The sequence below is a fragment of the Nycticebus coucang genome, chromosome 4, assembly GCF_027406575.1.
Source record: "Nycticebus coucang isolate mNycCou1 chromosome 4, mNycCou1.pri, whole genome shotgun sequence".
Lineage (NCBI taxonomy): Eukaryota > Metazoa > Chordata > Mammalia > Primates > Lorisidae > Nycticebus > Nycticebus coucang.
This window is the reverse complement of record NC_069783.1, coordinates 86,362,407-86,389,825: the sequence shown is the minus strand read 5'-3', so window position 1 is coordinate 86,389,825 and position 27,419 is coordinate 86,362,407. Positions and strand designations below refer to the sequence as shown.

Here is a 27,419-nt window from a genome sequence, read left to right as displayed (position 1 = left end):
TTTATTACATGACACCTTAATTGCCTTGTGTCATTCAAGTATACAATTTTTGCTAAAATATATTAATCTCAACATCTTTGCATATAGATTTCTATCCACATTTCTAAGCATTTGCTTAGACTGTATTCCTGGAGGTGACTAAAAAAACAAAATGACCCATTTTAAGATTCTTGGTACAGAGCAAGATGGTGGCTGAGTAACAGCTTCCCTGCAACTGGGCACGGTGAGTCTGAGGAGATAAGACTCCAGGCATCTCTGGCTGGTGGGATCTGCCTATAATCATCCATTTGAGGATACAGGGAGTCAGCAAGAGACTTCTGGGCCCCAAGAGGAGGACAAAAACAGTGGAAAACTGGCAAGTGGTTGCATGTGTTCAATCGACCTTATCCCACTAGCAGCCATAAGTACAAGCAGCAGTGCAAACCGGAAAGGCCTTACCTGTGAACTGTTTTGGTATTTTTGGACTTGGCACTCAGTTAAACTGCCTTGGGGAGAGCTTGAGCAGGAGTGCCAAGAACTTTGGTCATTGTCTAGGGCCCCAGACTGAGCTGCTGAGCCGGATGGAGATAATAGTGTTCAACTGGGGGCGGCAGGGAGCCATTGTGAGAGAACTGCCCCAGCAAGCTCCGCCCTCAGGGTCGCAGAGCAAGGAGGGGGCGGGATCTAGTAACCTAGTGACTGAGCACCCTAAAGGCGGGGATTGAGATGCCTTACAGACTTAACCCTGTGGGGCAGAGTGAGACTGGTTTTGGCACACTGGAGCCTCGGGCTGTTGCCCTGGGCAGAATGCCGTGGCATCACAGCTCATAGCAACCTCAAACTCCTGGGCATGGCGCTGCCAGGACCTCCATAAAAGCTGAGCCACGACCCCCGAACCATGACCCGTGCCCTCCGGGCCTCCGCATGCCCTGACAAGGAACTGCCAGAGCCACGCAATGCTGTGTCCTCCCTCTTGTACCCTCCCTGCCTCCACACTGGCCCGCTCATCTGGCCAGGGACTCTGGTAGCTGCATGCCTTCCAGAGCCCTCACTGCCTCTGCGCAGAACCCTTCTCCTGGCCAGAGACTTCTGGAGCCTTGGGCTCTCTGTGCCAAAGTCAATGGGCAGCACGCACCCCCAGAACCGTGTGCACCACCTCCCACCCTGTTTCTGAATCCAGGTGTGTAACACTCCAGAGCTGCTTCCACAATCAGAACTCCCTGGCTGGGGCAGCCCCAGAGGAACTACACAGGGTCACTCCCTACAAAGATCCAGAAACAATAGAGTAATCCCTCTGGGGTTTAATCTTGGAGAGAAACCTCCCCAACTCTGAGGACGGCCAGAGGCCAACGGTGAAAATAAATCATGAGGGGAAATCAACAGAAAAACTCTGGCAATATGAATAGTCAGAGTACATAAACTCCCCAAAGGATCAATGGGGCAGACACAGGGCAAGATCTCATGCACAAAGAAATAGCTGAGATGTTAGAAATCAAATTCAGAATCTGGATAGCAAATAAGATCGAATTAGAATTCCAAGCAGTAACCAAAAAATATCTCAAGAATTCAACAAATTCAAAGACCAAATGACCAAAGATTTTGACACATTGAGACAAGAAGTTGCATCCCTCAAAGATCTGAGAAACACAGTAGAATCCCTCAGCAACAGAATGGAGCAAGCAGAAGAAAGGATTTCTGACATTGAAGACAAAGCTTTCGAACATTCCCAAACTCTCAAAGAGGAAGAGAAATAGAGGGCAAAAACAGATCACTCTCTCAGAGAGCTCTGGGATAATTTGAAGAAAACCAACATTCGTCTTATAGGGATCCCCAAAAGCAACAAAGTGGCTTCACAAGGCACAGTCTTTTCTCCATGAGATTATGAAGGAGAACTTTCCAGACATGCCAAGAGACTCTGACATTCAGATAGTAGACAGTTTCAGAACTCAAGCACAACTCAACCCAAATATGACATCCCCCAGACACATAATAATCAATTTCACTAAAGTTAATATGAAGGAGAAAATACTGAAAGCTGCCAGATGAAAGAAAACCATCACCTATAAGAGGAAGAATATTAGAATAACTGCAAATCTCTCTGCTGAAACCTTTCAAGCTAGAAGAGGATGGTCATTGACTTTTAATCTCCTAAAACAAAATAACTTTCAACCCAGGATCCTATACCCAGCTAAACTGAGCTTCATTTATGACAGAGAAATTAAATACTTCAATGACATTCACATGTTGAAGAAATTTGCCATAACTAAACCAGCTTTCCAGGATAGTCTCAGACCTATCCTCCATAAAGACCAGCGTAATCCTCCACCACAAAAGTAAATGCACCCAGAAAATTTTGATCAAATTCCAACATCCACAGTTGCAAAAGGATTAAAAATGTCCACCAGACTCTCTAAAGGCTTATCAATATTCTCAATTAATGTGAATGGTTTAAAAATTGTCCTCTAAAGAGGCACAGGTTGCCTGACTGGATACAAAAACTCAAGCCAGATATCTGATGCATACAAGAATTGCATCTTACATTAAAAGACAAATATAGACTCAAGGTGAAGGGATGGTCATCTATACTCCAGGCAAAAGGAAAGCAGAAAAAAGCAGGCATTGCAATCCTATTCTCAGATGCAATAGGCTTTAAACCAACCAAAATAAGGAAGGATGTGGATGGACACTTCATATTTGTTAAAGGTAATACTCATGATGATGAGATTTCAATTATTAATATTTATGCACCCAACCAGAATGCACTTCAATTAATAAAAGAAACTCTAACAGACCTGAGCAACTTGATTTCCTCCAGGTTCATAGTAGTTGGAGATTTTAACAACCGTTAGCAGTTAGCACCCTGTTAGAAGCTAAGCAAAGAAATTTTAGATTTAAACTTAACCATTCAACATCTGGACTTAACAGACATCTACAGAACATTTCATCCCAACAAAACTGAATACACATTCTTTTATCAGCCCATGGAACACACTCCAAAATCAACCACATCCTAGGCCACAAATCTAACCTCAGCAAATTTAAAAAAATAGAAATTATTCCTTGCATCTTCTCAGACCATCATGGAATAAAAGTTGAACTCAATAACAACAGGAACCTGCATACCCATACAAAAACATGGAAGCTAAATAACCTTATGCTAAAGGATAGATGGGTTACAGACGAGATTAAGAAGGAAAATACCAAATTTTGGAACAAAACAACAATCAAGACATGAATTACCAGAACCTCTGGGATACTGCAAAGGCAGTCCTAAGAGGAAAATTTATAGCACTGCAAGCCTTCCTCAAGAAAATGGAAAGAGATGAAGTTAATAACTTCATGGACATCTTAAGCAACTGGAGAAGGAAGAACACTCCAAACCCAAACCCAGCAGAAGAAAAGAACCAAAATCAAAGCAGAATTAAATGAAATTGAAAACAAAAGAATTATACAACAGAACAATAAATCCAAGAGTTGGTTTTTTGAAAAGATCATTAAAATAGATAAACCTTTGGCAAACCTAACCAAAAAAAAAAAAAGAGTAAAATCTCTAATTTCATCAATCAGAAATGGTAACGATGAAATAACAATAGACCCCTCAGAAATTAGCCTTTATATATACCAACAATAGCCAAGCTGAAAAAACAGTCAAGGACTCTATTCCTTTCACAGTAGTGCCAAAGAAGATGAAATACTTGGGAGTATACTAAGAAAGGACGTGAAAGATCTCTACAACGAGAACTATGAAACTTTAAGAAAAGAAATAGCTGGGCGGCGCCTGTGGCTCAGTGAGTAGGGCGCCAGTCCCATATGCCAAGGGTGGTGGGTTCAAACCCAGCCCCGGCCAAACTGCAACAAAAAAATAGCCGGGCGTTGTGGCAGGTGCCTGTAGTCCCAGCTGCTTGGGAGGCTGAGGCAAGAGAATCACGTTAGCCCAAGAGTTAAAGGTTGCTGTGAGCCGTGTGACACCACAGCACTCTACCCAAGGGTGGTACAGTGAGACTCTGTCTCTACAAAAAAAAAAAAGAAAAGAAATAGCTGAGGATGTTAACAAATGTAAAAACATACCATGCTCATGGCTGGGAAGAATCAACATTGTTTAAATGCCCATACTACCCAAAGCAATATATAATTTTAATGAAATTGCTGTTAAAGCTCCATTCTCATATTTTAAAAATCTTGAAAAAATAATACTTCGTTTTATATGGAATCAGATAAAACCTCGAATAGCCAAAACATTAATCAGCAATAAAATCACAGCAGGAGGAATCACGCTACCAGACCTGAGACTGTACTATAAATTGATAGTGATCAAAACAGCATGGTATTGGCACAAAACAGAGAAGTAGATGTATGGAACAGAATAGAGAATCAAGAAGATGAATCCACCTACTTACCATTATTTGATCTTTGACAAGCCAATTAAAAATGTCCAGTGGGGAAAAGATTCCCTATTTAACAAATGGTGCTGGGTGAACTGGCTGGCAACCTGTAGAAGACTGAAAGTAGAACCACACCTTTCACCATTAACTAAGATAGACTCTCACCGGATAAAAGATCTAAACTTAAGACAGGAAACTATAAAAATACTTGAAGAAAGTGCAGGGAAAACTCTTGAAGGAATCGGCCTGGGTGAATATTTTATGAGGAGGACTCTCCAGGCAATCGAAGCAGTATCAAAAATACACTACTGGGACCTGATCAAACTAAAAAGCTTCTGCACAGCCAAGAACATAGTAAGTAAAGCAAGCAGACAGCCCTCAGAATGGGAGAAAATATTTGCAGGTTATACCTCCGATAAAGGTCTAATAACCAGATCCACAGAGAACTTAAACGTATTAGCAAGAAAAGAACACGTGATCCCATCTCAGGGTGGGCAAGGGACTTAAAGAGAAACTTCTCTAAAGAAGACAGACGCACGATCTACAAACACATGATAAAAAGCTCATTGTCCTTAATCATCAGAGAAATGCAAATCAAAACTACCTTGAGATATCACCTAACCCCAGTAACAGTAGCCCACATAACAAAATCCCAAAACCAGAAATGTTGGCGCGGATGTGGAGAAAAGGGCACACTTCTACACTGCTGGTGGGAATGCCCACTAATACATTCCTTCTGGAAGGATGTTTGGAGAATACTTAGAGACCTAAAAATAGACCTGCCATTCGATCCTATAATTCCTTTACTAGGTTTATACCCAGAAGACCAAAAATCACAAGATAACAAAGACATCTATACCAGAATGTTTATTGCAGCCCAATTCATAATTGGTAAGTCATGGAAGAAGCCCAAGTGTGCACTGACCCACAAATGGACTAGCCAATTATGGTACATGTATACCATGGAATATTATGCAGCCTTAAAGAAAGATGGAGACTTTACCTCTTTCATGTTTACATGGATGGAGCTGGAACATATTCTTCTTAGCAAAGTATCTCAGGAATGGAAGAAAAAGTACCCAATGTATTCAGCCCTACTATGAAGCTAAATTATAGCTTTCACATGAAGGCTATAACCCAACTATAGCACAAGACTATGAGGAAAGGGCCAAGGAAGGGGAAGGGAGGGGGGAGGTTAGGGTGCAAGGAGGGTAATGGGTGGGGCCACACCTACAGTGCATCTTAGAATGGGTACAGGCGAAACTTACTAAAGGCAGAATACAAATGTCTACATACGATAACTAAGAATTTGCCATGAAGGCTACGTTGAACAGTTTGATGAGAATATTTCAGATTGTATATGAAACCAGCACATTGTACCCCTTGATTGCACTAATGTACACAGCTACAATTTAACAATTAAAATAAAAATAAATAAATAAATAAATAAAAGATTCTTGGTACATATTGCAAATAATCTCCAGGAAGGGCGTGAGAAGATGGCGGCGGCGGGGGATGCAGCGTGCAGAGCCAGGGAACCCCGAGTCTCATTGAAATGGGCCACAATGGCCCTCCACAACCTGCAGTATGTTTGGCAGAGAAAACTGAAATGGAGGTAGTGACATGAGTCAGCAGAAAGTATATTTTTGAAGATTTTAGCCCTGATGAATTTAATCTGTTCTTTGTGACTCCTCGCTCTTCAGTTGAGCTTCCTTTGTACAGTGGAACAGTTCTGTGTGGCAAGCAGGTTGTGGATATACTTCCCGACGGACAAGAATATCAGAGAATTGAATTTGGTGTTAATGAAGTAATTGAACCCAGTGACACTTTGCCAAGAAGTATCAGTGTCTCAAGCACATTGAACCCTCAGGCTCCTGAATTTATTCTTGGTTGTACAACTTCCAAACCAAGCCCTAATGGCATAGATAAGGAAGCAAGCTATAGTTCCACTGATTGTCAGTACCCAGGATCTGCCCTTGCTGAGGATAGCAGTTGCAGTGTGGAGATAGAAGTTCTAGAAAATGATGGTGTCTCAGGTGGTCTTGGACAAAGGGAGCGTAAAAAGAAGAAAAAATATCCAGCCACCTGGATATTATAGTTACTTGAAAGATGGTGGTGAAGATAGTATTTCCACAGAGGCCCTGGTCAATGGCCATGCTAATTCAGCAGCTGCGAAGCGTAGGATAATATTTAGAAATAAACTTATCCTACAAAAAGCACACAAAGTGAATTCAGTGTGAGTTTAAAATGACTTGCTTTTCTTCCTGAGGCTTAAGGGACCTGGACCCCCACTGGGTTACACGCAGAGTTGGCTTCCTTGGAGTTGTAAAATTCCTTAAGCCTTTTCTCTGAAGCTGTACACCCCGTGAAGCCTGAGATCAAAGGGCATGCCGCCCTTCCTCAGAGATACGGGCTAGAGGGTGGACCTATGTTAACAACATATTGTCAGAGGTCTGTAGGTACTCTGCTCTGAAGGAAAGACACAGTCATTACTTCACGCTGAGTAAACTGAGTGAATGCTTGAAGATATTCTTCTATTAACTCTGTTCCCCTGTGGCTACTTTCTTCTTTGTGATCTTTCTTCAGATACCTGTTCAGGAATTAGTCAATGTTTAGAAGACGAGGTTTACTACAAAGGTAATTGTATTGATATGATAACGAAATATTTCCTTTCAAGTTAATTTCAGATAGGTAAAAGAAGATAATGATGAAACTAATAGATAATAGATTAAGTGTGTATGTGACTAGAAAAGTATAAAGTCAAAACCTGGAATAAAGATTTTTGCTACATGCCATCTCATTTCGTGTAGTCTGTTTCTTGATATAATAATTACAGGAGCGAGTTTACACCCACAGCAAAGCTGCTGTTCGTTCGTGTCTCTGGTCACGCAACAGCAAACAGCATCAGCATAGAGGATGCGCATTTTATGGTGACATGCCTCCATCGGTTACACCCAGGACTTGTGACAGCCCTCAGAACTCCACAGACTCTGCCAGTGACAGTGGGCCTGATGACCCTTTCCCCAGAGCACTCAGTGGTGACACCAGGACTGCAGAGCAGCTTGAAGGGGTCCATGGGACTGATTTTGATCAGTCCTGCTTCCCTGGAGAGGCTGGCAGAGACAACCTGTTAAGGACAGCTGGGGCTCAGCCCTATGTTGGTACCAATACTATTGAAAACCATGGAGTTGCTAATGGACAAATACTTGAATCCTTGGGTGAGGGCACAGCTGCCAATGGGGTGGAGTTGCACACTATGGAGAGCGTAGATTTGGACCCAGCTAAACCTGAGCGTGCTTCACCGCCTGCTGACAGCGTGGTCTCTGTGTCAGACACCCTTCCTGTCCACCAGCCCAAGTCCTGGGCCAGTCTCTTTCATGATTCTAAGCCTTCTTCCTCTTCACTTGTGGCTTATGTGGAAACCAAGTATTCCCCTCCTACCACATCTCCCCTGGTCTCTGAAAAGCAGGTTGAAGTTAAAGAAGGACTTGTTCCAGTTTCAGAGGATCCTATAACCATAAAGATTGCAGAGTTACTGGAGAATGTAACCTTAATACATAAGCCAGTGTCATTGCAACCCCATGGGCTGATCAATAAAGGAAACTGGTGCTACATTAACGTCACACTGCAGGCATTTATTGCATGCCCTCTGATGTACCACCTGATGACGTTCATCCCTCTGTATTCAAAAGTGCAAAGGCCTTGTACATCAACACCCATGATAGATAGCTTTGTTCAGCTAATGAATGAGTTTACTAATATGCCAGTATCTCCAAAACCCCGACAAGCTCTTGGGGATAAAATTGTGAGGGATATTGGCCCTGGAGCTGCCTTTGAACCCACGTATATCTGTAGACTCCTGAACGTGAACAAGTTGAGCCTGTCTGAGAAGGGTCGCCAAGACGATGCTGAGGAGTATTTAGGTTTCATTCTAAAAGGACTTCATGAGGAAATGTTGAACCTGAAAAAGCTGCTGTCACCAAATAACGAAAAACTTACGACTTCCAACGGGCCCAAGAGCCACTCACTTGACAATTATGAGCAGAAGGAGCAAGGCGAAGGAAGCGAGGATGAATGGGAGCGAATGGACCCCAGGAACAAGATTTCAGTCACCCACCAGGCAGATTTTGTTCAGACTCCCATCACCGGCATCTTTGGTGGACACATCAGGTCTGTGGTTCACCAGCAGAGTTCAAAAGAATCTGCCACTTTGCAACCATTTTTCACGTTGCAGCTGGATATCCAGTCTGACAAGATACGTACGGTCCAGGACGCATTGGAAAGCTTGGTGGCAAGAGAATCTGTCCAAGGTCATACCACAAAAACCAAGCAAGAGGTTGAAATAAGTCAAAGAGTGACTCTGGAAAAACTGCCTGCTGTTCTTGTGCTACACCTAAAATGGTTTGTTTATGAGAAGACTAGGGGATGTCAGAAGCTTATCACAAATATCGACTATCCTGTGGACTTGGAGGTTACTAAAGAACTTCTTTCTCCAGGGGTTAAAGACAAGAATTTCAAATGCCACGAAACATATCAGCTGTTTGCAGTGGTCTACCATCATGGCGGCAGCACCAGAGGGGTCACTACACTACGGATGTCTTCCAGATTGGTCTGAACGGCTGACTGCGCATCGATGACCAGACAGTCAAGGTGATTAACTAGTACCAGGTGGTGAAGCCAACTGCTGAACGCACAGCCTACCTCCTGTGTTACCGTGGCATGGACCTGCTGTGAGCTCCTGTGCGCCGTGTGTCCCCGGTGCCCACTTTGTAGACCTCCATCTCTCACTGACTTCCCGCCTCTCTTTAGTGGCTCTGTAGAGAGCAACTCTCCCTTTTGCAAAAATGGGCTAGAATGAAAAGGACTTGCCTTGGGCTTTGTGCACAACCTAGCTATGTTGACTTCTAACTTCCAAATCATCTGGTTGAAACAGACTGTTGGCTTGATTTTAGAATATATACAAAACCCCATATTTCTGAAATATGCTGATTCCTGAGACAAGAAAGTGGAACTTGCATTTGATTCCCAGCCTAATTGCTTAGTAGCATAAATCCTGCACCAGCAACACTTGTAAATTTGTGAAAATGAATTTTATCTTTCCTTAAAAAAGAAATTTTTTAATCCATCACACTTTCCTCCCCACCCTTTAGTTTTTGATAAACAATAAAAATGAGCCAGTTATCAAAGAAGAAATAGTTCTTACTTCACAGAAAAATAAATACAAAAATAAGTTGCTGGTTCCTAATAGGAAGAATACGTTTTGATAATTGTGCGATGAGAAACTGCTTACGTACACATTGCAGATCAAATATTTGGAGTTACAATGTTAGTCTCCATAGATGGGTGATTGTAACTTTATTGCCATTTAAAGATTTCAAATTGCAAAAAAAAAATAATAATAATAATCTCCAGGAAAAAAAGGTGAGACCAGTTTACAATTCCCACCAGCAATCTAAGCAAGTTTGTCTTCTTGTGCTCTTTGCAGCTCTGATTATATTAATTTGCGTATTTCATAGGCAAAAGAAGGTATCTGGCTATGAGTCTTTTAACTTAAGATATGATTTGTTTTCATTGTAATGAGCTGGTTCATTTTCCAGGTGTTTGGTAGCATGTGCATTTCCTCTTTGGTAAAATATCTTGTCTATTGTACTCATTCCAGGCTATCATTCAGCGTTCTCAGATGTAAACAACAGAAGCTGGCTCTGGCTAAATTAAGCAGAAAGGGTATTTATTTAAAAAGATATCTTGCAACTCCAAAGTGAAAGAGAAGGTGATAAAAGATGGAACCAAGGGAAGCTGGGAAGCTGGAAATCTGGCCAAGATCCCACCCTAAAATGTCTGAAACAGGTACCAGTATTGATGCTGCCACCTGAATTCCATTCCCGGCATTGCTGCTCACCAACTGCTATATTCTGTAGCCACCAATCCAATGAACTGTGGTTTAATGCTTCTTGCATTTTCATCATTCCCTGTAACAGACAACTTGCCAACTCTGCATTAATTCCTTCCCTTCGAAGGAAGTGGTTTATTTCTTCACCTCCTTGAATCTAGACATTTTGGCTTGCTGTAAGCAACAAGAGTAAGAGTAACATTGCACAATTTCTGAGAAAGTCTCGTAGCTTCCACAAGAACATTCCTCCTTAGAATCCAGCTGCCCACCATGCTGTGAGGAAACCTAGGCTGGCCAGTGGAGAACAAGAGGCTTAGGCAGCCCCCAGGCATTCCAGCCTCAGTCAAGTTGTCCCAGCTAAAGCCTCATGAAACAAAGATGAGCCATCTCCACCAAGCCCTGTTCAACTTGTAGGACTCTGAGCAAGTGAATGGTGTTGTTCTCAACCACTAAGCTTTGGAGTGGTTGTTACTCAGCAATAGAGAACTGAGATACTTCCTTAGGGTTCAAACTCTGGACAGGAATAGTCATTGGCCAAGCCTATGTCCATGCCCTGACTGCAGGAAGCAGGGTGAATAGACATTTCAGCTTTGGGCAGGGGGTTAGGAGAATGTCCTGCAGCAAGATCTCACAATAAGCAATACCCCAAATCGAAGTAGGAGGTTGAGATGCTGGGGAAGACAAGAAAAAAAAAAATCTGTTAAACTCAGTACCTAACTTTTATCTTCATTTGCCTTCTATATTGATCTTACTTTATAAATATTTATCATTATGTCTTCTTTCCAAGAAGCAAATATATTTCTTACTTACACTTTACATCTTATTGTGTTTGTGGGGCTTCCTAAACAATGCATCATTTTAATAGAAATATTTTCAAGTTAACAGGATTTACTAAGCTTCACAGTTCCAGCCTTTGAGGTAGCTAGTGACACTCCATGATATCCCAGAAAAAATACCCACAAGAGAATGTTTCCTGGTAGTGGAAGCAACTCTGACAACCTAGATATGCTGTGCCCCCAAACTGGGAAGAAAACATCCTATGAGAAGGACTTAGAATAAGCTGGGAAGTCGGGCAGCACCTGTGGCTCAGTGGGTAGCGCGCCGACCCCCTATACTGAGGGTGGTGGGTTCAAACCCGGCCCCGGCCAAACTGCAACAAAAAAAATGGCCGGGCGGCGCCTGTAGTCCCAACTACTCGGGAGGCTGAGGCAAGAGAATCACCTAAGCCCAGAAGTGGAGGTTGCTGTGAGCCGTGTGACACCATGGCACTCTACTAAGGGCAATAAAGTGAGACTCTGTCTCTACCAAAAAAAAAAAAAAAGCTGGGAAGCCTCCCTGAACCATTTCTATGGACTACTAACTGAATTCCCCAGCCTGGATTCTGCCTCATTTATCCCACTCCCCTCCCTGCTGCCTGTGATGACTCTGATCGTGCCACTCCACTGCCTGGAAACCCCCACTATCAAGTTCAGTCAGAGTCCTTAGCAACAGTTAGCATGGTCCCTTCATTATGTGGCTCCTGTCTTTCCTTTTCTTCTCTCCATATCTCTCTAGAGCCAGCGTTACTTGTCAACTATCAGAGTTCCTCGGAGTTACCTGTCCTCACCACTTCCTCCCTGACCCTTCTTTGGCACATGCTATCCCCCCACATGGACGTTCCCTTTCCACCTCGCCCTTCCCCATCCCCCACTGCCTGCCTGGTGGTCTCTTACTCTTCCTTTACTATTCAGCAACTAGAGTAACCACTAAAAAAGTCACACATACGAGGTCTGATAATTAAGTTCACAAACTCATCCTAGAAGACATCAGATGGCTAAGGGGAGTACTTTGAAAGTGACTGTAGTGATACTGAGCAATGAGATATGTAGCACTTTTTCTAGAATGAGTACATGAACTTAACTGTCACACTTTGATATATTGTGTACATATATACATACGCCTATGTATACAAATTATATATATATGGTGTGTGTATACAGAGTAAAAAGAAGAGAAACTATAATGATATGATTAAAAAAAAGTTTAAACCAAAAGAAAATAAATAAAAATAAATAAAGGAGACTTGGTGCCTGTAACACAGTGGTTACGGCGCCAGCCACATACACTGAAGTTGGTAGGTTTGAACCTGGCCTGGGCCAGCTAACCAATAATAACAACAAAAAAAATCCAGCATTGTGGCGGGCGCCTGTAGTCCCAGCTGCTTGGCAGGCTGAGGCAGGAGAATCATTTAACCCCAAGAGTTTGATGTTACTGAGAGCTGTGACGCTGTGGCACTCTACCGAGGGTGACATAGTGAGACTCTGTCTCAAAAAAATAAATAAACAAATAAATAAATAAATAAATGAGGAACAGAGAAACAACAAAACGAAAACACACATCCACACAGAAACTTGTACATGAATGCTAATAGCAGCATTATTCATAATAGTCAGCAAGTATTATACAAACAGCCCAATGGCCATCAACTGACAGATGGATAAACAAAGGGTAATATACCCATACATAGAATATTATTCTGTAATAAAAAAGAATGAAATATTTTTATAACAGAAATGGATGAATCTAGAAAACAGCATGCAAAGTAACAGTAGATCATAATAACAAGAGATCACATACTATATGTTTCTATTCATACAAAATATCCAGAAGAGGCAAATCCATACAGACAAAGTGAATTCAGGGTTGCCTAGGGCTTGGGAAGGGGAAGGATTGGATGAAGATATGGAATAACCTAATGGACACAAAATTTCTCTTCGGGGCAAGGAAAATGCTCTGGAGTTGACTGTCGTGATAGTTGCTCTATGGGTTGCAACCCAGTCACTAAGAAAGCAAAGGCGCTGAACCCATATTCAAAGCTCCTAAATTATGTAGTTTAAATGAATGAATTGTATAATATTTGTTCTATATCTCAATAAAGTTGATATTAAATTTTGAAAATTTAAAATTTAAAAAAAAAGACTCAGCTAAATGATCAGCAACATTGTGAGGCTCTCTCCGACCTTCCTCTAATAGAACATACACACACACACATCCCTAAAGTAAATTTCTATGGCACATCACATGGGCAAATGCAATTATTGTAACAATTTTTCCCCCAGTAAATTTCTGAACAAAATTTGGCAAGTCATTTTAACAAGAATTGTATTAAGAAAAATATTATACATATGCAAAAGTAGAGAACCATGAACCCCATGTTCCCACGACTCAGCTCACAGTTTGCCCCTCTAAATACCCGCCCTATTGTTTTTAGCAAGGAACTTTGTACATCCCAATGTTCAATAATTTAACACTTACTTCTATGTGCCAGTAATTGTTTTAAAACTTTTGGTATGAGGCCAGGCACAATGGCTCACACCTGTAATCCCAGCACTTTGAGAAGCTGAGGTGGGTGGATTGCCTGAGCTCACCAGTTGAAGACCAGCCTGAGCCAGAGCGAGACCTGATCTCTAAAAATAACCAGGCATTGTGATGGGCACTTATAGTCCCAGCTATTTGGGAGGCTGAGGCAAGAGAATCACTTGAGCCCAAGAGTTTGAGTTTGCTGTGAGCTGTGATGCCACAGCACTCTACCAAGGGCAACAAAGTGAGACTGTGTCTCAAAAAAAAATAAAAATAAATAAATAAATAAAAATTTTGGCATGAATTAGCCCATTTAATCCTCAAAAGAACCCAAAAAGTTAATATTATTATGCCCATTTTATAATTAGGGAATTAAAGCTTCAAGATGAAATTACTTGTCTTAAAAGCTAGAAAATGGAAGAATGGGATTTCAAACTTACGTTATCTTCATCATACTTCATTCAGAAAAAAAAAATAATATATCTCAACTAAAATAATCATTCAATTCACAAGATGAAAAGATGGCATGCTTTCCCAGAATTAAGGTCAAGAAGGTTATCTGCTTGAAACATAGTTGAAGGTCTCACTTCACTCTGGGGCTACGGAGTACATCACCTTCAGTAGCTCTCTCTTTGCTCTGTGGGTCTAGCAAACATCTGAAGACCACAGCCTTGCTCCAAGAAATCAGAGGAGACTTGACCCTTTGACTGTGGAGGAATGCTCAGAAACTAAACATGTCTACAGGCGTAGTTGACACCAAACAAACATGTTCTTTGAATGCCTACAGGTGTTGTTTACAGTCAAAAGGTTAAGTAAGCCAGAACAAGGGCAAGGCCGAATTCCCCTCGTATTCAGGACCTGTGTTTTCCAACAGCATAGTTATTCACCACATGTGGCCGTTGAGCTCACCACGTGTGGCTGATGAGATGTACCAAAGTGAAATATACACAATATTTTGAATACCCAGTACAAAAAAAGAATGTGAAATAATATATAATAATATGTGTTATAATATACGGTGTGTTAAACTAGTAGTATTTTAGATAGTTTGGCTTATTTTATTACATCAATTTCACCTGTTTCTTTCAACCTTTTGTGTAGCAACTAGAGCATATTACATTACATGGCTCACATGTCTACAGGGCAGTGGTGTTCTTGCCCACACCTGTGCTGCTCTGAATGCCAGCTCCCTGCAGCTCTCACCGTGTGAGTCCTTCCAAAGGCTCAGAGAAAGGAGGCAGCATCACTGGCACTGAGGAACAGAGCCCAGGGCATCGAGCTCAATGTTCAGCTCTGGAAGTTCCAGAACTCATCAGTGACTGGAGACTGATCTCACCCTTCCCTAAGAACTTCTGAATTAAAATGAGGAAGAGCATCACTCTCCTATTTGAAACTATGCCTAAACTTGAGAACTATTTCAAAATGTAGTTCTCTGTGACATGGGACAGGGGAGACATTCAGGGATCTTACTGCCACTGGGTTGGGGCTGACAGAGATGCAGCCAGCCACAACTTCAGTTCCCTGAGACAGATCTGCTTCCTCCCCCATCTTGTGGCTGAGCAGATACGGTTCTCAATGATTTGACCAAAGAATTTTATTCATCAATCTGCTAATGCACTGTCCACAGACATTGGGGTTGCCCTTCCGGAGAAGATTCTTCCTTCCTTCTCTGGAATCTTGCCCTGCTCCACTGCCCATGTTAACTGTTACACCAATATCTCTTTCACAGCACAATTACAGATGTTTATTTGCTGAGTCCACGTTGGGCACATCTGAATACTTGGCTATATTGGAGTGTTTTGCTGCCCTGCAGTACAACCCAGTAACTAAAAAAGGAAAGGCACCGAACCCATGTTATAAACCTCATCTGATTACTCGGTCAGTGGAGAGTGAAGGCTGATGCAATCCTAACTCTGTCTGCATCAGCTGCTGGGTATGACAGGAAATGAGCCAAGTTAGGCATTTCAGAAGAAAGTCACAAGAAATGATTGACATGGTACCAGTGAAGCCTCAGGGCTGGAGCCACAGCATAGGGTATTGGGACCTAACTCTCCCACCCCAGTGCCCAGTACACAGCAGGTGCTCAATGCTGGTTGGTCAAAGGGGTGGAAGAGTTGGATGAAGAATTCTCAGGCCCTCTGGATCATGGGGTCAGCCATATCTTCAGGAAGAGAGATGGCCCTGGCATAGGGAGCTGGTCTGGCTCTGTCAATCAGGCCTTGGTGTTTGTTGCTACAAGCCACCTGGCACCCACAGCTAGTCCATGGTGTCCTCCTGCTGAACATGAACAATTTCACAGAATATCAACATCAGACAAGGCCCCCCAGTGACCATGAGGAAGACAAAAACAAGACCATAATCACACAGACAAAACATAAATGTTGTCCAAGTCACAAAAATCACCAAACATCATTATCAAGTAACTGCTGTTTCTTTACCAATGCCAGCTGTGGTCTCACTGCTTCTTCTTACCTTCTGGGTATTAAGTCACCCAATCAAAGAATCACTTCTGCTTCCTCAATTCCCAATCCAGAGCAAAGCCCCACTGCCTTAAGCCCAAACCCTCTAAGTCCTAACACTCTAAACACCCACAGCTCATCATGGTGTGTGATTTTCTTTTCAGTGGGTCAATAAATTCAACTGTGTTCAACTGTGTACTCCTGAATGATCTTTGAGTAAAGGGAATTAACAATTCTTAGTCATAAATGTCCCTTCCCTGGCTAGCGATGCCTATGGCTACCATTGTGCTTAAATCAAAGGGAGAAAGAAGGAAAAGAAAAAAAGACATTGGAGAGAGGAGAAACCAATGGTTGTCAAGCTTTGTTCCAGAGTGACAAATAAGTATGACTTCTGTGAAGGGCACTTTTCTGTGTCCCCCTCCCCCAAAGTTATGTGCAATGTTCTAATCCATACTCTCCTTCCACTAAAGAAAGCTCATCAGGATACAGAAGTTGATTAGTATTGTAATTAGCCATGAGCCTACACACACACACACAATAAGCCATCCGCTAACCTCAGGACTTTAACAAATTGTGACTCAAGTTACAACAGATGGACACAGTTAAGGATCACAAATTGTTCAAAGCCCTATAACCGCCTTGAAGTAGGAGCAGGACCCAGAGCTAGAGCGGTCTGAGGGGCTTGTCAGTGTGTGACCTGAACAAATTACTTGAATTGAGCCTATTTCTCATTCTGCAAATAAAGAGAACACCAGAAGGTTGCAGTGAGTTTACAAAACGCCTAGAATAGGGCCTGCCACACTCTACCATTCGAATATGAGTTTGCCCCTTTCCACACTCCTCACACCTATAAGATTGAAACTTCTGAAACAGTTTATTTAAAACAGCATATTAAATAAAGCCCCTCTCCTCAAATAAAAGTTAGCTTCTTGAAAAGATTACTCTAAAATTAGCTTTTCCTTGGAACTTGCCCATAGCCATTGGAATTTTCCCATAAAAAGTTACAATATGGCATCCCTGGCATTTGTTTTTGTTTTTTTCAAAGAGTCTTATATCACTCTTGGTAGAGTGCCATGGCATCATGGCTCACAGCAACCTCAAACTGTTGGACTTAAGCAATTCTCTTGCCTCAGCCTCTCAAGTAGCTGGGACTACAGGTGCCCACCACAATGCCTGGCTATTTTGGGGTTGTAGTTGGCCCGGGCTGAATTCGAACCCACCAGCTTCAGTGTATGTGGCTGGCGCCCTAGCCACTAAGCTACAGGCACCGAGCCAATCCCTGGTATTTCTTAAGGCTAGCATAAGAGCATCCTCTCAGAGACTATAAAAACCCCACCCTGAAGACCAGGGGTTACAGGCTGGCTTGGTCACTAACCACCTTTGTGTCTGTGACCAAGTGATTTATACTGTTCAGGCCTCTCTGCCATAAACTTTATTTAACTTTTAGCTAAAAGTGTTCTGATGGGAGTCAAAGCTGGCAAAGACGACACACAGGAATCTGTTGAATCACCTGATCACTTCACCCACTGTGGCATCCTCTGTCAACTTGCCTGCCGGCTTACCAGGCTGGAAGCATCTGGAACACAGGAGGCATTTACTCACCTGTATCCCATCCTCTCCCTCCCACTAGTGCCCAGGATAGCAGCTCAGAAATAGTGTGGTAAATGAAGAGTATTAAAACTTTGTGAGAAGCTGTGCTGAAACCAAACTGAATACATTTTATTCAAATCCAAGTGATCTTTCTTCTTTGATGTCTCCCAGAAGTGTGATGGCAGCTGAACTTGTGTCCCTCAGATTAGTCACACGTAACTAGCATGTGGATCACACAGAAAAAAATGGTTTTTCTATCCCAATTTATCATAAGAATTTTAATGAACAATCTTCACTGAAAATTTCCCTCTAGGCTCGGCGCCTGTGGCTCAGCAGCGAGGGAGCCAGCCACATACACTAGAGCTGGCGAGTTCGAAGCCAGCCAGGGCCTGCCAAACAACAACTACAACCAAAATAGCCGGGCGTTGCGGTGGGCGCCTGAAGTCCCAGCTACTTGGGAGGCTGAGGCAAGACAATCACTTAAGCCCAAGTTTGAGGTTGCTGTGAGCTATGATGCCATGACACTCTACCAAGGGTGACATAGTGAAACTCTGTCTCAAAAAAAAAAAAAAAAAAAATTTACCTCTAGAACAAAATGCTATATGTATACCTAAAGCACAGCAGGTGTTGTGTTTTCTTCACTAGAAGAAAAACCTAACATCAATATTCAAAGGAGCCACAGTTCAGTCACAGGTGTCAAAGCCTGTGAAACCCACAATTTACATGTGATATGGACCATGTAGGTGTTTTTCAGAAATTCAGTTCAACTTTGTTGTTTATCTTTATTCCTAAAATTAATCCATGCAACAGGAGCTTTGAAAGATTATTTCAAAAAAAAAAGAAAGATTATTTCAAAAATCAGTTCTATCAAGTTTCTCAGCTAAGATCTAGTACTCATTTTGTGCAAAAAACTATCGTCCAAACCACGCTAGTCTTAAAGAAAAATAAAGCACTCCTAACAATAGATTTCCTAACAACAAGAGGCAATTATTTTTAAAGAGCAACTTAAGAGTAAAAAAGGAGCAACTAAGAAATAAAATGTCTCTTTAATACACAGTCCTAGTTAACTTTTATTCTGCACCTTGATTTAACAGGAACTTAGATGCCAATAGATGTGAGATATCCAAGCTTCAAAAAACCAGTGAAAGCTGGGGGGGGGGGGGGGGAAGATGACTGTTCAAACATTGTGCAAAGCTGGCAAGGGGGAAATCAGGACTCTCTGAATAAAGACCTCTAACAATAGGATGGAGTCCTTTGAGTCTCATCTAGAATCATCCCTGAGATCACTGAGCTGGTCACAGCATTTCCTTCCCCTGTGAGGCTGTGCTCTGGACAGTTCACTGCTTACTGGGCAGACTGTCTGAAGATCACAGGGATGGAGGAATGAAGAGGAAATTCAGGTTACCAGATAAGTTTTACTGCATGTCAGCTTCCAGGACTAAAAATGGTCTAATGTGAAACTTGGGAATAATTTGTAACTTTTGCTCAGCTGTGTTAACCTCCATTAACAGAGAAATTTAATACCTTGTTTGACAAAGGTCTATGGCATATTTTCTTAGATAACTGACATATCTGGACAATAAATCTCTCAGAAATAAAGGAAGTATTCACCTATTCTTTGGTTCAAGATGTCTTGGGTGAATTCTACCCCTTATCAAATACCTGATGTAAACTGACTGACAAAATGGATTCCCATTGTACTTCAAATTCTATAGTAAAGGCAAAGAGTCAAAATGGCACCACACAGTTTTATTCCAATCTGCAAACAATAAAAAGAGGTGACAATTTCTGATGTCAAACCATGCAAGTAATAATAAAGAAACACAAAAATAATTAACAACAAATCATTAAAGAAACAAATATTTCACATTTCACATCAGTGCTTTGGCAGTACTGGCAATCATTCTGGCCAACTGCTTCCAACAGTGGGCATCTGGAGAAACCCCCGGATCTTAGCAAAAGTACGACCACATTTTTTCCCCTGTAAGTTTACATTCCAAGTCACTCCACACCACACTGCTCTGCCCAGCAGACTTTTGTAAACCAGATCAAATATGTAACTAGGTACTGTATTGTGCGTGCTCACAATGAAAACTAACTGAAACAAAACAGAGAGTGGCAGACAAGTAAACAAGGTTTCCAGTAAGGCATCAGGAGATTACTGCCAGCTGGGCCCTTCATTCTACCAGCTTAAAAAAAAAGTTCTGATTTGTTATTTCTCAGCAAATCCAATATTCAGAAGCTTAACCAGCAGGCTCAAATCAAAGGTTTTAAAGACAGTCCCCTCTACCCACCCCATTTTTTGGTAAATGTTTGATATAAAACATGAAATCAAGTTCTACTTTATAAAAAAACTGAATATTTAAATAGTAAAAATATATGTTTATATTTCTCTTTTTAAAAAGACACTTAGTAACAATACTTGAGAAGACTGGATTTAAACACCCCCACCCCCACCTCACCCTGCCAGTTGTTCATCCTGGCACAGATACATTAAGGCAAAGGCTCCTGGAGAAGTGTGTCCACATAGGTTGTGGGCTCAAGATGAACACACTCTGCTCCTTGCAGGGTCAAGAGAAAGGCTTCTCCCTCATGTTCACTGAACCATCCTGCATCCCAAAGTAAACTCGCTCAGCCATGTTGATGAACAGACCTGTGTCCACCACACCTATAAAACAAAAGACAGAAAAAAGCATTGTTTCAACTTCCCAAGGCAAAAACAGAATCAAGCATCGCTGAGTCACTATGATGCAACTGTCATAAACACCACCAGAGGAATGACAAACCTAAAAGCCTTTCTTTTCTCTCCCATAGCAATGAAAAGAGATTCTGATTATTTTTTCTTGCTACCTCTTTTTCCCCTCCCTCTTGGCTTTCCTTCTGTATTCAAACATCCAAGCTTCGTCCTGCCTCAGGGCCTTTGCTCATGCTGTTCCCTTTGCCTGGACTACAATGACTATGTCTCTTGCGATCATCCTCAAGCACTTCAAGCGTTGGCTCTTCTCCATCCTTCAGATGTATCAGATGTCAAGTCATCTTGTAAACAGACCGTCTATAACTACTCCAAGCAATCCCTCACACCCTGTTATTTTCAATCACAGAGCTTTCAAAGATTTCCTGACAGAGCAGAAGGAGATATCTGCAAGGCATGTATTTGTCAAAAGACCACATCAAGAAACTATAAACTCCTCAAATCACTGAAAACCAAATAGAAAACAGGGCAAAATATTAGAACAGGTACGTCACAAAAGCTATCCAAAATGACCAAAAACATTTTTTAAGAGGTGCTCAAATTCATCAGTCAAAACAGAGTATGAATTTAAACTACAACCTAGGCTCGGTGCCCGCAGCTCAGTGGTTAGAGCCCTGGTCACATGCACCAGGGCTGGTGGGTTTGAACCCAGACAGGGCCTGCTGAAACAACGACAACAATAACAAAAAATAGCTAGGCGTTGTGGTAGGCTCCTATAGTCATAGCCACTAAGGAGGCTAAGGCAAGAGAATCACTTAAGCCCAAGAGCCTGAGGTTGCTGTGAGCCGTGACGCCACAACACTCTACTGAGGGTGACATAGTGAGACTGTCTCAAAAAAAAAAAAACACTACAGCCTATCGTTACACACTCCCCAGAATTGAATGTAATAAAACTTGTCTAGGACACAAAGACATTTACATGTTGATGGTGGAGGGTCAACTGGTTCCCAAAAACCACTTGGAAAATGTCTGTGAGTACATCTTATATAGCCTAACATATTCATACCTAACAACTAGCAACTCTAAACACACAATTGTTAGGCTTACACATGGCCAGCAAGATATGTATAAAATGTTCATAGTAGCACTCTTTATAATAGCTAAGAACTGAGAATACCCAAATGCCATCAAGAGAAGAATGGATGGGTGGCGCCTGTGGCTCAAAGGAGTAGGGCGCCAGCCCCATATACTGGAGGTGGCGGGTTCAAACTCGGCCCTGGCCAAAAACTGTAAAAAAAAAAAATAAAGAGAGAGAGAGAGAGAAGAATGGATAAACATTTTTTCACACACATACAAACAATGGAACACTATTCAGCAGTGAGAATTAACAACTACAAGAGACCTTCACCGAAAATATTTCCATATATACATACACACCTATTAATACAATGAGATGACAACACTGATTAGCCTGGAGTGCTGTCAGAATGGTAAAATGGTACAATCTGCACGGGGCAATTTGGCACCATCTAGCAAAAATCATAGGCACAATCATCCTTCCTGCAGTAATTCTCTTGTAACAAAAGCAAAGGATTAGAAACATAAATGGCCACTAGTGGTGATCTGGTTAAATAAATTATATTACATAACCACAAAATGGAATATATATTTAGAAAAAAAAAGAATGAGAAGCTCTTTTGTGAACCAATCTGTAATCATCTCCAAAATAAGCAGGAAACAGACCACGTATATAGTGTGCTGCCAATTGCGTAAAAACAGGTGGGGCAGGGAAGGTTTCGTGTGTGTGTTTATAGAAGACCATGTCAAAACACTACACGATTTTGTTGATTGTGGGTGCCTCTGAACAGGATAACAAATTGGCTGGAAAAGGGGGTAGAGGGACTTGCCACTATTTACTCATAATTATGAATTACATAAATTCAAAAGGATAAAAAAATTAAAACTTCCAAAGACAGCTCACAATAAACAAATACAATGAGGTAGAGAGTCATCTAACGCATGAAAAGCCAGGGAGTAGAGAAGGACCACTGAGACATAAAGGTCCCCAAACAGTGCCTACACAACTGGAGCCTCCCCCAAGACAAACAAAGGAGCCAAGACCCATTCTCCTCAAAAATTCTGCAACAAGAAGAAAGCTTTGAAGGGCAGAGATGAATGGATAGCAGTGTAAGGTATGATCTTGGAGCAACCTCTCTTTGAATTACTGAGCTTCTGAGAGTGACTGACAGCACCCCTTCCCCTAATAAAATACAGTGGAAAGGGAAGAAGTTGCTAAGTATGAACTTAAGGAAAGAACCTTGACAGCTCTGGCCCTTAAAAAGAGTTGCTCTGCTCTGGACAGAACCCAGTAAAACAACCAAAGAAGCTGATCTCCAAGTGTCCCTACACACTGCACATGAACATACACAGGACAAGGGCAGAGAAGCAGGGATAAGCAAGGAAACTCACTTCTCCTCCCCTGACACTAGTTCAGCAGTGAATCAAATGGACTAAATTAGGAAGAGAGAAAATGAGAAGCGACAACAAACTACTCTTGATGGTCCTCTTGTTATCATACTATATGATTTAATAGCTAGCCTCTTTTGTGATTTTCTTGACTCTAAATTCCTAATGCAACTCTGAACGCTTAGGTGGAGAGCAAAGCATGGGGAAAAGGTCCTTACCAAAGACATCTCAATGTCTCAATAAGCCAAGAAAGGTCTGAGCAGAAGCAAGACAGCTACCTAGTGGGCTCTGTAAGAAACCCAATTGTACAGCACCGACACTGGTGAGTGGTTTCCTCCTAGACCCTGGGTTTGTTTGTTATATTAGAGGCAAATTCTCCCATTTTACTAACAGTGACCTTTTCGTCTTCTCTTCTGCCTGGGTTCTTGGCTCTTTAGTTCATCTATTAAAAAGATAACACTAAGCACTAATTTTAGAGAGTGACTAAAATTCAACTCATCTTTTTGATTTAATAAATCTGGTAAAAGATTGTCAATAGAAGATTAAAGTAACAGACTGTAGAGTTGGAAGAACCTATCACACAGCATATATGAGCTTCTCTAGAATACAACTTCTACACACTTAGGTGGAGAGCAAAGTATGGGGAAAATGTCCTTACCAAGGACGTCTCAATAAGCCAAGAAAGGTCTGAGCCAAAGCAAGAGAGCTACCTAGTGGGCACTGTAAGAAACCCCCCCGTACAGCACCAACACTGGTCCAGCAGTGAATCTCATGGATAACTTAGAATGTAGTATATTTAATTAATGGTGAAGATAGGGCATTTCTTCCTAGGGATTTATTCATTCAATAAATACTTCTTGTATACTGAGTGCTGCTTTAACTCATCTAATTCTCCCAACAACCCTAGCAGGTAAGTACTAGTATTACCCCTTTTACAGAGGAAGAAACTGAGGCCCAGCGATGTTAACTAACTGTTCCAAGTCCACTCTGTCAGAACACAGTGGGGTGAGGATCCTCATCTAGATAGTCTGCTCCAGAATATGCTCTGCTACATGGACTTTATCTGTCTCATTAGCCAGTTCTGGCCCCAAGGTATTCCATAACATGAAATATTCCTGGAGACCGATATTTCTCAAGACTGCCTGCTCTTTTGAATCCTCTCAATTCAAAGGAACCCCCAATACCTCCTCTGGCCTGGGCTAGGGCTCCATCCTCAAAACTCACCTCTACACTACCCACACAGCCCTCACCTGAGGCCCCATCCTGGCTCCTACTCCATCACTCACTCCCCAGCAGAGGCTGCATCAAAGGCTCTCCACTGTTCCAAATGTTCATTTGACACACTCTCCTCATCCAGCACTTGAGCAAGTGACGATTAAACATTCTGGTTCTAAAGACAGTCAACTAAGGGCTCCCTTTTGGTGATGCAGCCTTTGAGCAAATAGCTTGACCCTCTGTGTACAACTCCTTTAATGACTTCATCAAAGTGGGACTCAAAGGAGACATTTTTAAATAGCACAGTGTCTAGATTAGGCATGCTAAGGCATAGGTTAAAAATCTCCTCTATACCACAGAGCTCCCTCGCATTCCCCAAAGAAAGCAAACTCCAGCACTCTAGGCTCTGAGTATTCCTCTAATAGGATTTATCTTACTCCATCTACTCCTTCTTATTCGTAGGCATGGCTTCTACACAGCCACACACACATTTCCTTGGGATTACATTAACTCTGCCTGAGGACAGAGTCCACATTCTGCAGGGCATAACCTACATCGTGTGGCACAGCATCCTGCTTATGTTATGTACCCAGTGAATGTGGGTGAACTGAATCATTTTTCCCAATGCTTAAAAAGAGGGCCTAGAAAAAGAGGTAGCATTCCAGCTCCTGGAAGGAAAGAATCGACCCAGAGATGGTGGTCATATTTCAAAGAAGCCCTCTCTGACTTTCCATGAGCTTCAGTACTATCCCAACTCAAATAGCCTATGATGCATAAAAACAGAGCTGCAGATAAACAACAACACAAGTCTTACAAAGCTGACATTCATCATGCCTCCTGTGGCCACAAGCAGAAAACAGTTAATAAAGGGCATGGACGTGTATGCCTAGTACACGCCACTTGTGTTACCTGGAATCATTTTGATAGCTGTGTTCACTTCACTCCATTTGTGTACCCGGTCAAACTTCCAATCCAAGATAAAATTCCCATTATCTGTCACCACAGGACCCTAGAAGACAATGTCCATATTGACCAAGGATACAAAGACACAAGTAGACAGAGAAGAACAGGACAGCGGAGGTGATAAAGAAAAGACAGGAATCCTAATTAACCAGCTCCAATCGATGCTCCCAATTTGTACTTTCTAGAAGGGTATGCAGTCAAGTAGTAATGAACAGTTTTGAAGTCAGAAAGACTTAGATTTGAGTCTTTTTCTTTGAGACAGAATCTCACCATGTTGCCCTTGGTAGAGTGTGATGGCATAACAGCTCATAGTAACCCTCAAACTCTTGGGCTCTAGCGATTCTCTTGCCTCCGCCTCCCAAGTAGCTGGGACTAAACGTGCCCACCACAACACCTGGCTATTTTTTGGTTATAGTTTTCCTTGTTGTTTGGCAGGCCCAGGCTGGATTTGAACCTGCCAGCTCCGGTGTATATGGCTGGTGCCTTAGCCGCTGAACAATAAGAGCCGAGACTAGATTTGAGTGTTAATGCCACACAGATACAGAATTCAAGGAGCCACTACTTTCTGTGAGCCTCAAGTTTCTCAACTACAAAAAAGGGATAATAATATCCACTTCATAACACAGCTTATGTATAATGTAAATTATATGCATGAACATTTACCACAGTAAGGGCTCAGAAAGAATTAGCTATTATTATAGTGAAAATCTACAGCAACAGGCTCAGCATCCATAGCTCAGTGAGTAGGGTGCTGGCTACATACACCCGACGCTGGTGGGTTTGAATCCAGCCTGAGCCCGCTGAACAATGACAACTGCAACCAAAAAAATAGCCCAGCGTTGTGGCGGGCATGTGTAGTCCCAGCTACTCGGGAGGCTGAGGGAAGAGAATCACTTAAGCCCAAGAGTTTAAGGTTGCTGTGAGCTGTGACGCCACAGCACTCTACCAAGGGCACATAGTGAAACTTTCTCCAAAAAAAAAAAAAAAAAAATCTACATCAATAGATTACCAACATCACACAACATTCCCACAGCTTCACAGTAAGTACCATCAATAACATGAAACAAGGCAATGCTACTTCACCCACCACAACCTCCCTCCAATCAGGCAATCCCAGTAAAAAGATAGGGAGAGCAGTGACAGGTCCGAGGTCAAACAAGCAGGGGATAGTTTTAGTTAATTAATCCAGAATTCCTCAACAGCTTCAGACACTAGAAAAGCAGATTTGAGTACTTAAGAACACAAATATTGACAGAAAACCAAGTCAAAGGAAGCACACCATGACTCCTACAGACTGGCCAAGGAGAAGTGGGCTCTCAGCGAGAACTCTGTGGAGGCAGAAGGCTGCAGAGGCAGAAGGCTAGGGCTCTGCTGGAAGTAATAAGCCCAGCTGAGGCAAAGTGAGCAAGAGAGTGCACACTCTCTGAGCCTCCAACAATCTCCTCCTGCCCTTTAAGCTGAGGATTAGGATTGTGCCTTTTTTTTTGAGACAGAGTCTCACTACGTTGCCCTCGGTAGAGTGCCAAGGCATCGCAGCTCACAGCAACCTCAAACTCTTGGGCTTAAACGATTCTCTTGCCACAGCCTCCCAAGAAGCTGGGACTACAGGCACCCGCCACAATGCCTGGCTATTTTTTCTCTTGCAATTGCCATTGTTGCTTAGCTGGCCCAGGCTGGGTTCAAACCCACCAGCCTCAGTTATGTGGCTGGCACTGTAACCACTGTGCTATGGGCACTAAGCCAGGATTATGCCTTTTTTAAGTCATGAAAACAAGGGGGAGAAAAGTATCAAAACAAAAATGTACCAGGGCAGAGTTATAGATCTTTTCTCTATCTTCCAACCTTTTTATACGGTTATACATATATGTAACTGTAGTTGGCATTTGGATTATTATTTTTGTTTAAGTGTAAGGAGAGGAAAACTTCTGTGTAACCCACTTTAGAAGCTAAAGAGTAATAATATGAAACATTTCGACTAAGTGTCTGGAATATATCCCTGGGGAGATCAGCTCATGTACCTCAAGAAATTCTACTTCTTGTCACTTTTTTTTTTTTTTTTTGTGGTTTTTGGCTGGAGCTGGGTTTGAACAACTTCTTGTCACATTTAACAACAGAATGAGGGAGGAGGGAAAAGAAAATTACCCTGTGGAGGGCGGTGCCTGTGGCTCAGTCGGTAAGGCGCCGGCCCCATATACCGAGGGTGGCGGGTTCAAACCCGGCCCTGGCCACACTGCAACCAAAAAAATAGCCGGGCGTTGTGGCGGGCGCCTGTAGTCCCAGCTACTCAGGAGGCTGAGGCAAGAGAATCACTTAAGCCCAGGAGTTGGAGGTTGATGTGAGCTGTGTGAGGCCACGGCACTCTACAGAGGGCCATAAAGTGAGACTCTGTCTCTACAAAAAAAAAAAAAAAAAAAATTACCCTGTGGAAACTAAATAACCTTCTG

At 42.2% G+C, this 27,419-nt stretch overlaps 1 protein-coding gene and 1 pseudogene across 2 annotated transcripts in view; one reads left to right on the top strand and one right to left on the bottom strand.

Annotated features, from left to right (window-relative positions):
- The first annotated feature begins 877 nt into the window (after nt 1-877).
- Nucleotides 878-9,739, top strand: LOC128584344 (ubiquitin carboxyl-terminal hydrolase 10-like; annotated as a pseudogene). The gene is made up of 4 exons (XR_008379676.1): nt 878-954; nt 5,846-5,943; nt 5,997-6,539; nt 7,257-9,739. The product of XR_008379676.1 is annotated as a ubiquitin carboxyl-terminal hydrolase 10-like (transcript).
- Nucleotides 9,740-19,373: 9,634 nt separating this feature from the next.
- RPIA (ribose 5-phosphate isomerase A) overlaps nt 19,374-27,419 on the bottom strand; it is a 55,539-nt gene continuing 47,493 nt past the window's right edge. Inside the window, exons 8-9 of the mRNA XM_053588096.1 lie at nt 24,922-25,021; nt 19,374-20,307 (exon numbers count right to left, since the gene is read on the bottom strand). Coding sequence (XP_053444071.1) covers nt 20,210-20,307; nt 24,922-25,021 — 198 coding nt within the window. The 3' untranslated portion in view covers nt 19,374-20,209. The remainder of the gene's footprint in view (nt 20,308-24,921; nt 25,022-27,419) is intronic.